The 13,267-nt window shown below is 33.3% G+C and overlaps 1 protein-coding gene across 2 annotated transcripts in view; it reads right to left on the bottom strand.

Moving 5' to 3' along the window:
- Positions 1–11,736, bottom strand: part of LOC125680588 (transcription initiation factor IIB-like) — a 12,444-nt gene extending 708 nt beyond the window's left edge. Inside the window, exons 1-10 of one of the 2 annotated variants that reach the window (XM_048920269.2) lie at positions 11,598–11,736; positions 10,134–10,241; positions 9,785–9,866; positions 9,376–9,486; positions 9,030–9,116; positions 7,845–7,974; positions 7,552–7,661; positions 6,179–6,273; positions 3,776–3,852; positions 1–196 (exon numbers count right to left, since the gene is read on the bottom strand). The exon at positions 1–196 is cut by the window's left edge and continues 708 nt beyond it. In XM_048920269.2, the coding sequence (XP_048776226.1) occupies positions 63–196; positions 3,776–3,852; positions 6,179–6,273; positions 7,552–7,661; positions 7,845–7,974; positions 9,030–9,116; positions 9,376–9,486; positions 9,785–9,866; positions 10,134–10,241; positions 11,598–11,620 (957 nt within the window). In that variant the 5' untranslated portion in view covers positions 11,621–11,736 and the 3' untranslated portion in view covers positions 1–62. The remainder of the gene's footprint in view (positions 197–3,775; positions 3,853–6,178; positions 6,274–7,551; positions 7,662–7,844; positions 7,975–9,029; positions 9,117–9,375; positions 9,487–9,784; positions 9,867–10,133; positions 10,242–11,597) is intronic. The other variant, XM_048920271.2, reaches the window with a different exon arrangement.
- Positions 11,737–13,267: the final 1,531 nt, after the last annotated feature.

Consider the following 13,267-nt stretch of genomic DNA (forward strand, 5'->3'; position numbering starts at 1 on the left):
GAGTCTGCTGACAAATTTTACATTATTCTCTCAGTTCCTCTCTGCCCGCTGAGTTCTCTTAATCACTGCGCTGGAAGTTGTTCTATGGGTGTAACAAACTTAAAGTCCTCTGGGAACAGTAGATGAGCTTTAGGGTACATCAGTTTGTAGGACTGTCTAATGGTTACCTCTGCCACACCGGCTATATCTCCAATTTCTGAAATTTGATGTTTTTGAAATATACATGATTTATAGAGATATCAGTTGTGATTTGAGCTGTAGAACTGAGATGTTAATTGTGGTTGATAGTAATTTGAGCTGAGCTGTAGAACTGAGATGTTGATTGTGATTGATAGTAATTTGAGCTGAGCTGTAGAACTGAGATGTTGATTGTGATTGATAATAATTTGAGCTGAGCTGTAGAACTGAGATGTTGATTGTGATTGATAGTAATTTGAGCTGAGCTGTAGAACTGAGATGTTGATTGTGATTGATAGTAATTTAAGCTGAGCTGTAGGACTGAGATGTTGACTGTGATTGATAGTAATTTGAGCTGAGCTGTAGAAATGAGATGTTGATTGTGATTGATAATAATTTGAGCTGAGCTGTAGAACTGAGATGTTGATTGTGATTGATAATAATTTGAGCTGTAGAACTGAGATGTTGATTGTGATTGATAATAATTTGAGCTGAGCTGTAGAACTGAGATGTTGATTGTGATTGATAATAATTTGAGCTGTAGAACTGAGATGTTGATTGTGATTGATAATAATTTGAGCTGAGCTGTAGAACTGAGATGTTGATTGCGATTGATAATAATTTGAGCTGAGCTGACCCGAGATGTTAATTGTGATTGATAATAATTTGAGTTGAGCTGTAGAACTGAGATGTTGATTGTGATTGATAATAATTTGAGCTGAGCTGTAGAACTGAGATGTTGATTGCGATTGATAATAATTTGAGCTGAGCTGACCCGAGATGTTAATTGTGATTGATAATAATTTGAGTTGAGCTGTAGAACTGAGATGTTGATTGTGATTGATAATAATTTGAGCTGAGCTGTAGAAATGAGATGTTGATTGTGATTGATAATAATTTGAGCTGAGCTGTAGAACTGAGATGTTGATTGTGATTGATAATAATTTGAGCTGAGCTGTAGAACTGAGATGTTGATTGTGATTGATAATAATTTGAGCTGAGCTGTAGAACTGAGATGTTGATTGTGATTGATAATAATTTGAGCTGAGCTGACCCGAGATGTTAATTGTGATTGATAATAATTTGAGTTGAGCTGACCCGAGATGTTAATTGTGATTGATAATAATTTGAGTTGAGCTGTACAACTGTTTAAGTTTTGATTAATAATTTGAGTTGTAGAACTGAGCTACTATAGACGTATTTAATTCCACGAAGTTGTAATTCCGCAGATTCGTTCAAAGGTAGGAGATTCCGCTGAATCGCAAATGGCTTTCAAGGAAATAGCTAACATTCTTAAGTCTGCTGGTATGAAATTACGTGGATTTTATGTGACCGTGGACTTTAATGGAAATAAGTACTGTACATAAAAATGAACACTTACAAGTATTAAAATGACAACTGTAATGTAAGGTATGAAGCAGGAATTAGTTTACCCCGCAGAGTAACTACATGTATAATATATCATTTGCATCGAAATTCTGCACTACTCTATTGAGTAGTACACAGTACATACACTACATGAAGCCAAACATACTTGATAGCACAAAAGAGCGCCCTAAAGTGGAGCATTCCCTCACCACTAAACAACACTCTTTGGAATCAAGGCAACGACCATGCATTCCATCTCATAAATGACGTCGGAGATATACTTATGTATTACATGTATATGAGATAAGGCCTCAGTTTTGATACAATAGCAATACACTGTAATTTAACCAAAAATATATCTTTCAGTTGTTTCCCTTTATAAAATTCATCATTCACACCACTTTACTGTGCAATGCAAAGATCTCGCATGAATCATAAAAATAAATAACAGTTTCCTTGTAGAAAACTCAATCAAACAATTCCAATATTTTTCATCAATTGCAGGCAAATTTCCATATTTTTCAGGAACTTAAAATTCTGATGTGATGTAGGAAGTGCCATTTAAAATGTGAAAAGTGCTTGAAAAGTAAATCTAAAGTAAGGAAATTGAAAATAGTATTACATCATTGCTTTTTCTGAAATTAAACATCAGTGAAATCCTTAAAGGGGCATGGACACGATTGGGCTGAAAATTTTATTTTTCCATTTTTATTGTTTACAATACTCAACAAAAGTATTTCTAATGGTCAACCAAAATTTGAATATCAATTGTTGAGTTACAAGTGAGATACAGCACTCACAAGTCTTTGTTATGTAAACAAGGCTCGTGCCATGTTTTTGTTCACCTATAGATTGTTTGATAGAAAATAGCATGTTTGAAACAAAATCATATGTGCTAATCACTAGAAACTATTTAATTGTGTTCAGAATTTACTTGCAAACTGAACAATCTGCTTTAAACGAACTTTTATTAGTACATATATACTTAACCTATGTAAACAAAAACATGGCAAAAGAAAGTCTAATGTTTACATAACAAAGAATCTCCCATATACCTCAACAGTTGGAATTCAAATTTTTGCTGACCATTAAAAATGCCTTAGTTAAGCATTCTAAACATTAAAAATGGAAAAATAAAATTTGTAAATTTTCAGCTCAAATCGTGTCCATGCCCCTTTAAGAATGTGGATGTTTTAAAGCTGTATGGTCCGAATTACAACATTTTTTTTCCATCACGTAAAACCGCTATCAAATCATCACAAGTATGTAGTTATGAGGCTGTATGACATATCATACATTATTTCACGTTTTAATCAAAATTATTTGATTTTAAATCGATGTTTACAAATAACCGCGTCACTCTGCCATTTCAAGTGACAGTCACATGAATAGTTCAAACTTTCAGATCATTGGCGGTTTTATCTGTGTAAAGCTGTGTATTTTGTTACAACAGTACCATGCCATAAGTTTAATAGAAATAAAAATATCAAATACCTCTTAGTAATTCGTTGTTTTACACTCTTTCAGCCTTAAAACTAGACAGTTGCGTCTGAGTTAATACATCATGCTGGGATTCCCCTGACGCTCGTGGGGCTATTTATAGACGTCTAACACTGTATAATTTATGCGTTATCTGGAACACCTTGGGCCTTTTTCACTGAATACACCGTGCTTTGGGTGAAAGGCCTGAGGTTTTCCAGATGATTTATATATGTACCACACTATATTTACTTTCTAAATAATATTCTCACTTTTTTCTTTTATATGCAAATGTTTTCAAGCATGTAATTAAGGGAAAGTTCATAACTTTGTAAAGTCATTAATCTGCTTTAAAGTACATGTAATTATGTACAAAAATCATACATGAACATCGGGTCATACAGCTTTAAGCAGTTTTAAATGTCTGTAAGTTTAACTCCATTGATTAATACTAAGAATGACTAAAATCGTATATAAAAGAGGACTCGGTTGAACTTTTTGATTTGATTTTTTACTCCATCACACATGTGTACAGTTTGTGTCTATGGTGACATCATTCAGTGCACTGTATCTATGCTGAAATTTAGCCTGATCACAACTGAGAATGACAGGTACTTGCCTCAAGTCCCTTATGCATTGAATCTCTGACATATTGATAATCAATCATACACACACAATAGAATTAATAAAAGTTACAATATCTCCTCCAACTACAATGAGAAAGGGCAATCAACTGCTTTAGATGACTTACCCTTCTGGGACTTTTTGTCTGCTGAGGCTTGTGAGGCCATGTATATAGCAGCTGCAGCTACAGAAATAGGGCTACGACTGAAACAGATCCAAAACATGCATAACAGATCTCAGTCCTTAACTACTGCATACAGACTCACCTTCAGTATAAGTCAATATATATAAAAAATAACCTAGCCATCACATTTATAGGGAATGTACATGAAAACCATGACTCTATAACTCTAACAAGAGTACCGAAAATGGTACATAATACGCCCATGAAAATGTTTACATAGGGTGTTTTTCTTACGCCATGATTTGTAGAACTTTGCTTCAGGTAGTATCAGCCATCATCAGGATGTGACATACTTTCTTTGCAATGAATGAATAATGGGTCTCAACCATCTTTGCTAGCTGAGGGTTTTCAGTCCACTCCACGAGCAGAGTGGACCAAAAACCCTTGGCTAGCGAAGATGGGTCTTAGCCTAAACTGTGACAAGAGGCAGATAGACAAAGCAAGAGTTTTGTGTGTAAAATATTCCCCCAAATTTGACCTTGTTCAACAGCCTGCAAGTATTTAAAACATCAAAGAATATTAAAAATTGTTGAGAATCGAAATCCTTGCACTATGCATATCTTCAAGTTATTTATAAAGAACCTGGCTTCTAAACTGTGAGAGGAGTTAATAGGACAAACCATACACTGTGCCTTTTAACTAATATATTTCCTCAAAACAGACTAAGCTCAACAACCTGTAATTGTCTCAAAAATTGAAGAAAACCAAATCCTTGCCACATGCACATCTTCCATACCCATACAAATACTTTGTAAAATAAGAAGGTCCAAACTTGAAAACTGGAAGGAAAAATAAAAGACCATTCATGTATTCACTATGCAATATTTCCTAAAAAGTAACGAAATTAAACAACCTGTAATCTTCTCATAAATTGAAGAAAATCAAAATCTTTGGCACATGCACATCTTCCATACCCATACAAATACTCTGTAAAATAAGAAGGTCCTCGCTTAAAAACTATGGAAGGAAAAGCAGACAAAGCATGTGCTCTCTATGTAATAATTTCTAAAAACTGACTAAGTTCAACAACCTGTAATTTTCTCAAATATTGAAGGAAATCAAAATTCTAAAGTGATAAAGTTTGATATGTAACAGAGAAATGAAATTAGAAACAGAAAACCCCGAACAGATGGACGGACAGACATCGCTGTACCATAATACGACGGGCATATAAAAAGGGATTTAGGCAATGTTAATAAAGATGTTTATTTAAGGTACATGTAACTTTACCTGCATGTGATGTTAGATTTTTTGCAAAATCTCTCATTTTCTAAACTTTGTTTTATGATAAAAATATATCTTTTGTACGAATTTCATTTGCTGGGTTCAATAAAAAGTCAGTCTATTTGATACTGAGAAAGTTGATATTTTCTTTAAATATTAAAAATGCCGTCATATACATGTACAATGATTTCTCTTATATCCAAAATTAATTTATAAAGTGTTTTTCAAACTGTTAACATAAAAAGATTTGTACCAGTAATCATAACAAGTTTTTAAGTACTTTTTATGATGATGTATAATAAAAATGTGTTGTGGATATATATTCTAGTTTATGCATGTCTGACATCTTTAAAAGGTGGCAATATATACATTTATTGATTAAATTAAATCAGATGGATATTAGCAGTTTTCTAATTTGAACCCATAATAAGGCAAATTCACCTGGGGGTGAAGCTGCCTAAGAATTAAATTTCATTTTTTAAAATACATGAGGGTATGAGCTGCGACGTTTCACGCCAGCATACTTCACGAAGCGTGTTTCATGCCAGCCTACTTCACGAAGACTGTTAGCATTTCACGAAAAGTATGCCATTGCAGTTCATACCCTCATGTACTTTTCAAAAAAGAAGTTTTCTTATATTTACATTCTCCTTTTTTCAGTCAGAATTCCCAGCCATTAGATTAGATGTATTTATCTATCTGTATTCATACATTGTTAACAACTGCAATGCATTCATGAGGAAATGGCTATCATTACAAAATGTGGAGATATCAAACATGAAAACATTGGAAATGTAAATAAATATTGATGACATTTAAATAGCTTTGAGGAGTGAAAGTAATTTTTACTCACACAGCCAAGTGGTAAACTGTCCCATCTTGCTTTATATCGCATAAAATAAGTGAAAATTACTTTCATTCCTTATAGTTTAATCTAGTAAACTGTGTTTGATATTATTTGATGAATAATTTTAAAGAAAATATGAATTTTATATGATGCGGATCAATATTGCCAAAGCAGTCATATAGCTGGATTATACAGCAACTTTATATGATATGAAGAATGTCAAATGAACCAATCAAATTGCGCGTTATAAATGAAATTGAATCATTAAAGCTTACCCTGGTGTCAGATCTAGATCCACTGCTCTACGGGCAATGTGAGTTGCTGCCTTTTGTACCGAATTTGGAAGGCCCAGATTGGAACAGAAACGCGACTGAAATGATGGTTTTATATAAGAAGTTCATTGAAAGAAAAAGTGAGCAAGCTTACATGTTACATAGCCCATGCCCCCACAATAAATGATAATGCTACATACAATGAATGACAATGCTACACACAATGAATGACAATGCTACACAATAAATGACAATGCTACACACAATGAATGACAATGCTACACATTATGAATGGCAATGCTACACTTAATGAATGACGATGCTACACACAATGAATGATAATGCTACACACAATGAATGACAATGCTACATACAATGAATGACAATGTTACACACAATGAATGACAATGCTACACACAATGAATGACAATGCTACACACAATGAATGACAACGCTAAACAATGAATGACAACGTTACACACAATGAATGATGATAACTAGGGCATAACTCAAGTCATGTAATTTTCTTTAGAAATATAAATCATATAAATTTTGAACTAGAAATATTTCAATTACTATTATAAAACAAGTTTCATGCAGATTGCACAAAATAGTATAATTTGGTCAAACTTTCATGTTCAAAAGAAGCACAACTACCCGAAAGAAATTCAAATAAGAATTTCTTGTAATTATACACATCTACACAGTGTGTCCTTATTAACTACAAAGTTTCATGAAATCCTGTTGAGCGATGTCAGAAGAGTTGTGCTGACAAGAACAAGACTGACGGAAACCAAATGTCGAAGTTCAAATGGGGCATAACTCCCAGAAAAAAAAAACAATGAGAATTTCCTGTGAATATGTACATTGTATATCAACACAGTATGTCCATGTCAAATACAAAGTTACATGAAATTCAGCGAATGAGAGGAGTTGTGCTGACAATCTATTTCAGCAGTAATTCAATTTTGGTGAAAATTCAAAGGGCGATAACTCCCAGAAAAAACTTTCCTGTGAATATGCACATCTACTTATACCAATCTTGTGTAAGGATATACGTGAGCAGATCCAAGGATCTAACGTTAATTAGATTGCATCTACACAGTTTGTCCTTATCAACAAGAAAGTTTTATGAAATTCTGAAATGCAATTTCAGAGGAGTTGTGCTGACAAAACTGATGGATGGGTCAAAACATTATACCCGGTGCAACTCGTTGCATGGGGTATCCTAAGCATATGCAGTATCTTCAACAAATCCCATTTGATAGTTTTGCACTACAATGCTCATTTCCAAATCTCTTTAGAGTAAAATGTTCTGTGTACTTGTATAATATACAATGTAGATTAAAGGAACAGGTATTTGAGACTGTACATACCATGAAATCTCCTGTGGTAATTAATTCTACATTTGTTTCCAGATTTTTTAAGATCAGTTTGAATACCCGTCCGATTTCCTTTTTTGAGATTTTTGATACAGCACAGATTTCTACAATAGAATGAATTTACAACTTGTAATGAAAGATCTTGAAGTAAAGCACATGCAAACTCAACAATGCTTTGTAAAATTCTTAACTTAAAAAGCTCTTGGAACTTGCCATGTGAAAGTTCGACTACCAAATCAATTAGAAAAAGTAAACAACATAAAGGCCCAACAATGCCTAATTCTTACCCTTAAATGTTCTTGGAACGCCCTCTTGGCGACAGGCAATGTACATACATGCTGAGGCAATGGCATCGTTACTGCGACCTTTTAGAGCTTTACCTTCGTGTACTTGTTTGAATAACGTATTGGCTCTATCCTGTTACAAAGATAGAAATTGCATCAATTATATACATATTTACCTGGTCTACCACTTTTGGTTTGTCTGATTTTAGAAAAAAAGATTTAAAAGACAAAGGAAGGCAAAACACAAGAGGCCCTTGCATGGCTATAATGCCGATACAAGTCATCATCATCCAGCTGTTATCCCAAAGATTTTCAAAATATTTTATCTTCTTGATTCTTATGACAAAGTTTGACCCCATATCATGACCCCACCCTAGCCCCACAGGTTCATGACTTAACTAAACTTGAATCTACAAAACATTGGAATGATCCTATATTAATACATATATTACCAACTTGACAAGCTCTAACTGACGGCAAATAAATTGAAAAATAAAAGAACAAATATTTAATATATTTGTAATTGAATACATACATGTATAACTTAACAGAATCAGAGTGTATAAAGTTCCAGACAGAATGACAGACCAGACAAAAACAATATGCCCCCCGATCTTCAAATCCTCACAACTTGAGAATGCATATTGATATGATTTAGTTCTGCTACTCTTAAAACAATCCTACATCATGAAAAACTTTGAATCCCTATTCATAAACATTGTAACTCTCTGGTTTTGCTAAAGCCTTGTGATTTTCTAGAGACTATCTCCTAATAAATTCTCAAGGTATGAAGATTGTTTACACCATTCATCAATCATTGTCATACCAAATTGTCAAAACTTTTAACTTTCATTTTCATATATCAAATTCTCAAAAACATTTTATGATTATTATTTTTTAATTCAAATGCATTAAACTTTGCTGGTTTAAAATTCATACTATTTTTAAAAGGATTACAGTTCAATAGTGGACATACAGTAATAATAAACATTAAATGAAACCATGGGTGCAAAACCAATGTACAAGTATTTCATCAAACACATCACACATTCCTTGGAATAGCATCAAAATAATGTATATGTATATCAGCTAAAATTACAGACTCATTTTTAATGCAATATAAAACATCAAAATCTTAACATCCCTTTACGGTTTACAGACTTTCAAGTAAAACATAATTGAACTTACTGCAATCATCCTTGGCAAGTTAAGCCTGTCAGCCATTTGTCCAATTTCTCTAAATGCATTTATTAGAGCTCTGTCTGAACTGTTTAGCTATTCAATGCAGAAAAAAGTACAGTAAAGTCCTTATTCAAATCAAAATAGTCCATTACATGTATATATACATATGCCTTGTTACATATAAATTTACAAATAATGAAATATGTTGATTTTTCTCAAAAGAAATATCAAATTCTGCAAAGTGCAAAAACTCACGATATATAAATTCTATGCATGTATTTTTGTATACATTCATTTATTCCATGTATCATATCTTTGCTAATGGATTCAATGAAATTTTGCATGAACTTACAGTTCTTCGATTTCTGTACATAGGTTTCCCATGTTCATCTAACACGCCCTCTGAGCCACCGACACCTGTTGCTATCATAGTTGACAGATCTCCACCTTCTAATAGAGGATTCTGTTAAGAAAAGAACACAAATAGGTTAATCTATATGAAGTGCAAATAGAATTCTACCAGGTAAATGTTCAAAACCTGCAAAAGATAAATCAATTTACATATCATTTAGTAAATTCTTATATTTGGTTAGAAATAAAGTCATTTATGATATACATGTATTAATAATTCTTTTAAAAATACATGTTTTGCATATATGTATGATGAACACAGGTCTAAAGTGAAAAAAAAGTGTTAACCTGGGAAACAAATATCAGTGCTATTGAATCGTTGTATTCAAGACAAAAACTCAATTTCCTACCTCTGAAGCACCGACACGAGAAGGATCTTTGTCTGTTTTATCGTTACTGAAGGTCCTCCACTCTGTTCCCACATCAACTACTCTACAAAATACAGAAGTTTTATTTATACAGTAAACCATAAACCATCCTTTAATACAGCAAAGTGCTAGAGACAAACAATTCTGATTTGTTATAAATGTAATTTGTTAATTTCAACTAACAATAACAAGAAAATGATGCCTCAATATTGATGCTTGCTTCATCTATTTTTAAACTAATAAGTATTTTATCCTTAATTATTTGGTAGCCTGATCAACATTCATTTACTCCCTCATTAAATGCTAGTAAATAATTTTAAAGCAATTTTACCTGTCACCTACGACAAGGCCACACTCTGGACAAACCATGTCACCTGCATGGTAATCCTCGACTAGAGGTGCATCAGGATGTTCTGGACAGAATATTTGGGGAAGCTTTCTAGAAAAGCAAAGATTCACTATGTAAATGTGATTCTACATTTGTAATATTATATCAAACCATCTAGTAACTAATAGGGGTTAAACGATGCATCGGGATGTGGCCGAATCGCGATGTAGTGGTCTCGATTTGATGTTCAATTTATTCGGGGTCTGTTTCGGTTCAATGCAGTTCTAAAATTATAGCACACATTGCTTTTGATAACAAAGTTTCTGATTAGCCAATGGAATTGAAAATTGCCCACTCAACATATGAGTAAACTTTGCTGTATCAAAATGGACGCAGTCGAGTTGAAAAAATAAGAATATACTTACAGTTACTTTTTTACCATTTTGAATTTATTGATTAATTTTGTTATAACGGCCTTTTAATTGCATATGGGATGTATTATTGTTGTTTATAATTGTTTGCTTTGAAAAAGAGAAAAAAGTCATGGCTAAATGTGACGTCACAATGCACAGTTTACGTCGCGCCTTGCATTTTATTTCCCACGTTCAATGATCCTGCAGAACTGTTGTCCCCATATAAACCCTTTTAATAGCGAGCAAAGCTCGCATCGCGATGAGCTCACTCCAATGATTACGCAATTGAGTCACATGATTTGCTCTTCATCAGCTGAAAAATGATGGGGACTACCCATAATGCTTCCGGAAAAATGTTGCCGTCAATGCGGAATACTTCATTGACAACCCTGTAGATAAAACAAATAGATAGTTTGGAAAATACAACAAATGATTCTAAATTCCAAACAAGCTTTCCCATACCTTCGTACGTTTTGTTGTGGATAATTGCTTGATTTCAAAGAAAAACAGTCGCAGTTTACATCAACCCGAGCTATATTTCCCGCGTTAAATGAATTGCCTCATGTCGTGTTGTAAGATGTTATGGGGTCTTCGCTCGTCCCAACAGTCGTCACACCGTAAACATATTATTGAGATGTTACTGGGTGTTTAGCGCAAGGAAAATTTCATCAAAAATATATATTTTAAATGAATCATAATCTACCGTACTTAACGGAATTATGATTACCACTTGGGACACGCCAATGACCATTTCATGCTTCGCTCAGTCCAACGGTCACACCGTATACATATCAGTTTTACAGGTAGGTGTTAATTGAATCTTACATATCCCTGCAAAAATTTGCCGTTAGTTACAGCTTGTATTGCTCCAAGTTTGATATGAGCAACCAAAGAACCATGCAGTGATACAATGATAATCAATGTTACATGTAAGTTTATCATCGATTTTAGACTGATGGTTTTAACAATAACGGAAGGTCCAGGTAAGTTAGACAGCTGCACTATAAAATCATTAAATGTCATGAATATACAGCATATTCAAATGGCTACATACTTTGTCTTACTGCTTGAAGCCATCGTCTACAGTATTTTCGCCCAGAACATGGGGCCCCTTAGTAAATTTAAGGGATATCGCTTTCTTAATTTGTATTATTTCTGGACCGGAAGTGGTGAAATTGGAGTAGAGCATCAATAAGTCGTACATATAAACATTTCAGATTTCTGCTAAAATATGTATTTCCCATTGATGTCAGTATGAAGAAGACCACCAAAAGGAAAAATTTGAATATTTGATTGAAACAGATATCTTTACCTCTTTCTGTTGTCGTCGTCTTTAACAGACATTTTTTTTTTTGTTATATGACATACAGAGTGTGCACATCATATTTTATATATACGGCGGGTGACAAAATGTCCATGGTGTATTTTTCTAGTTGGGATTTGGAAATTAACACTTAATACTATCTTCCGGTAATTAATGAGAACACGTCCTTCAATTCAACATGCATGTAGATGTTTATTTTTAGGACTCACATATTCACTTTCACTGATTTGATTGATCTTTATTAAGAACTTTTAAAGTATTCTGTGCCATATTGGAGTCGCAACATTTAACTAAAGTGAACCGTGCGCTGTTTTTGGATAAAGTCCAGCAATGCGGTCGATGTAATTGTTTCACGAATTCGTTCTAGAGACAGGTTCCTGTTTCTACCTAAAGTGGACAATCATCGAATTTTGATGTGTTAGGACTGTAATAAAAGAAGGAAATGAATTCTAGAGGTTCAAACTGCAGTATAAATTAACTCTTTTTTAATCAGCGTGAATTCCCTATAACACGGGGACTATATTTATGGTATCACAGAGTTAGGGCCCTAAACGGGCTAAGTCCTTGTGCCCTATAAGTATGCCACGTCATATTCATAAGTATTATCATGTTCAAATGTCTCATGTATGAACATTGCTCATACTAATAGTGCATATTTTACTCTTGTTTTGTTTTTCTTTTTATCGTCATTGCACATTGAAATGTTAACAATCATGTATGCTGTATGCCCGAGAGGGCCTTAATTTGGAAATAAATCATATTCTATTCTATTCATATTTATTCCTCTATAAAGATATCTTATATGATTTATAAGATATCTTCTATTTCTGATGAGATATTTCATTTTTGTAAGATATCTCATATAATTTACAGTTTATAAGATATCTCATAATATATATAGAGAGGAACACATTTGAATATGGCGTGCCATACCTGGCACCCCTTGTGTGGTTTGAATTTTCAAAATACTAATCAAAGCTGTTGATACACACACACACACACACACACACACACACACACACACATATATATATATATATATATATATATATATATATATATATATATCCAACGATGACTAAGTACACATGATCCACATTTAATTAATTACACTTAGCGCTTTCGCCGTGTAGTTCGGCTCTTCAGAGTGTATCAAGTTTTATATATATATATATATATATATACATGTATATATATATATATATATATATATATATATATATATATATATATATATATATATATACCAAGGGCGTATCCAGAGGGGGGGGGTGTTGTCTGGAACACACACACCCCTTTTTTTTTGACGACCATTAACATTAAGTTATTCAATTTCAACGATACTTTGAGTCGAAATGATTTAAAACGTGGATCCTTGCATGTAATTGCATCATTCAAAT

The sequence above is a fragment of the Ostrea edulis genome, chromosome 2 (genome assembly GCF_947568905.1).
Source record: "Ostrea edulis chromosome 2, xbOstEdul1.1, whole genome shotgun sequence".
NCBI lineage: Eukaryota > Metazoa > Mollusca > Bivalvia > Ostreida > Ostreidae > Ostrea > Ostrea edulis.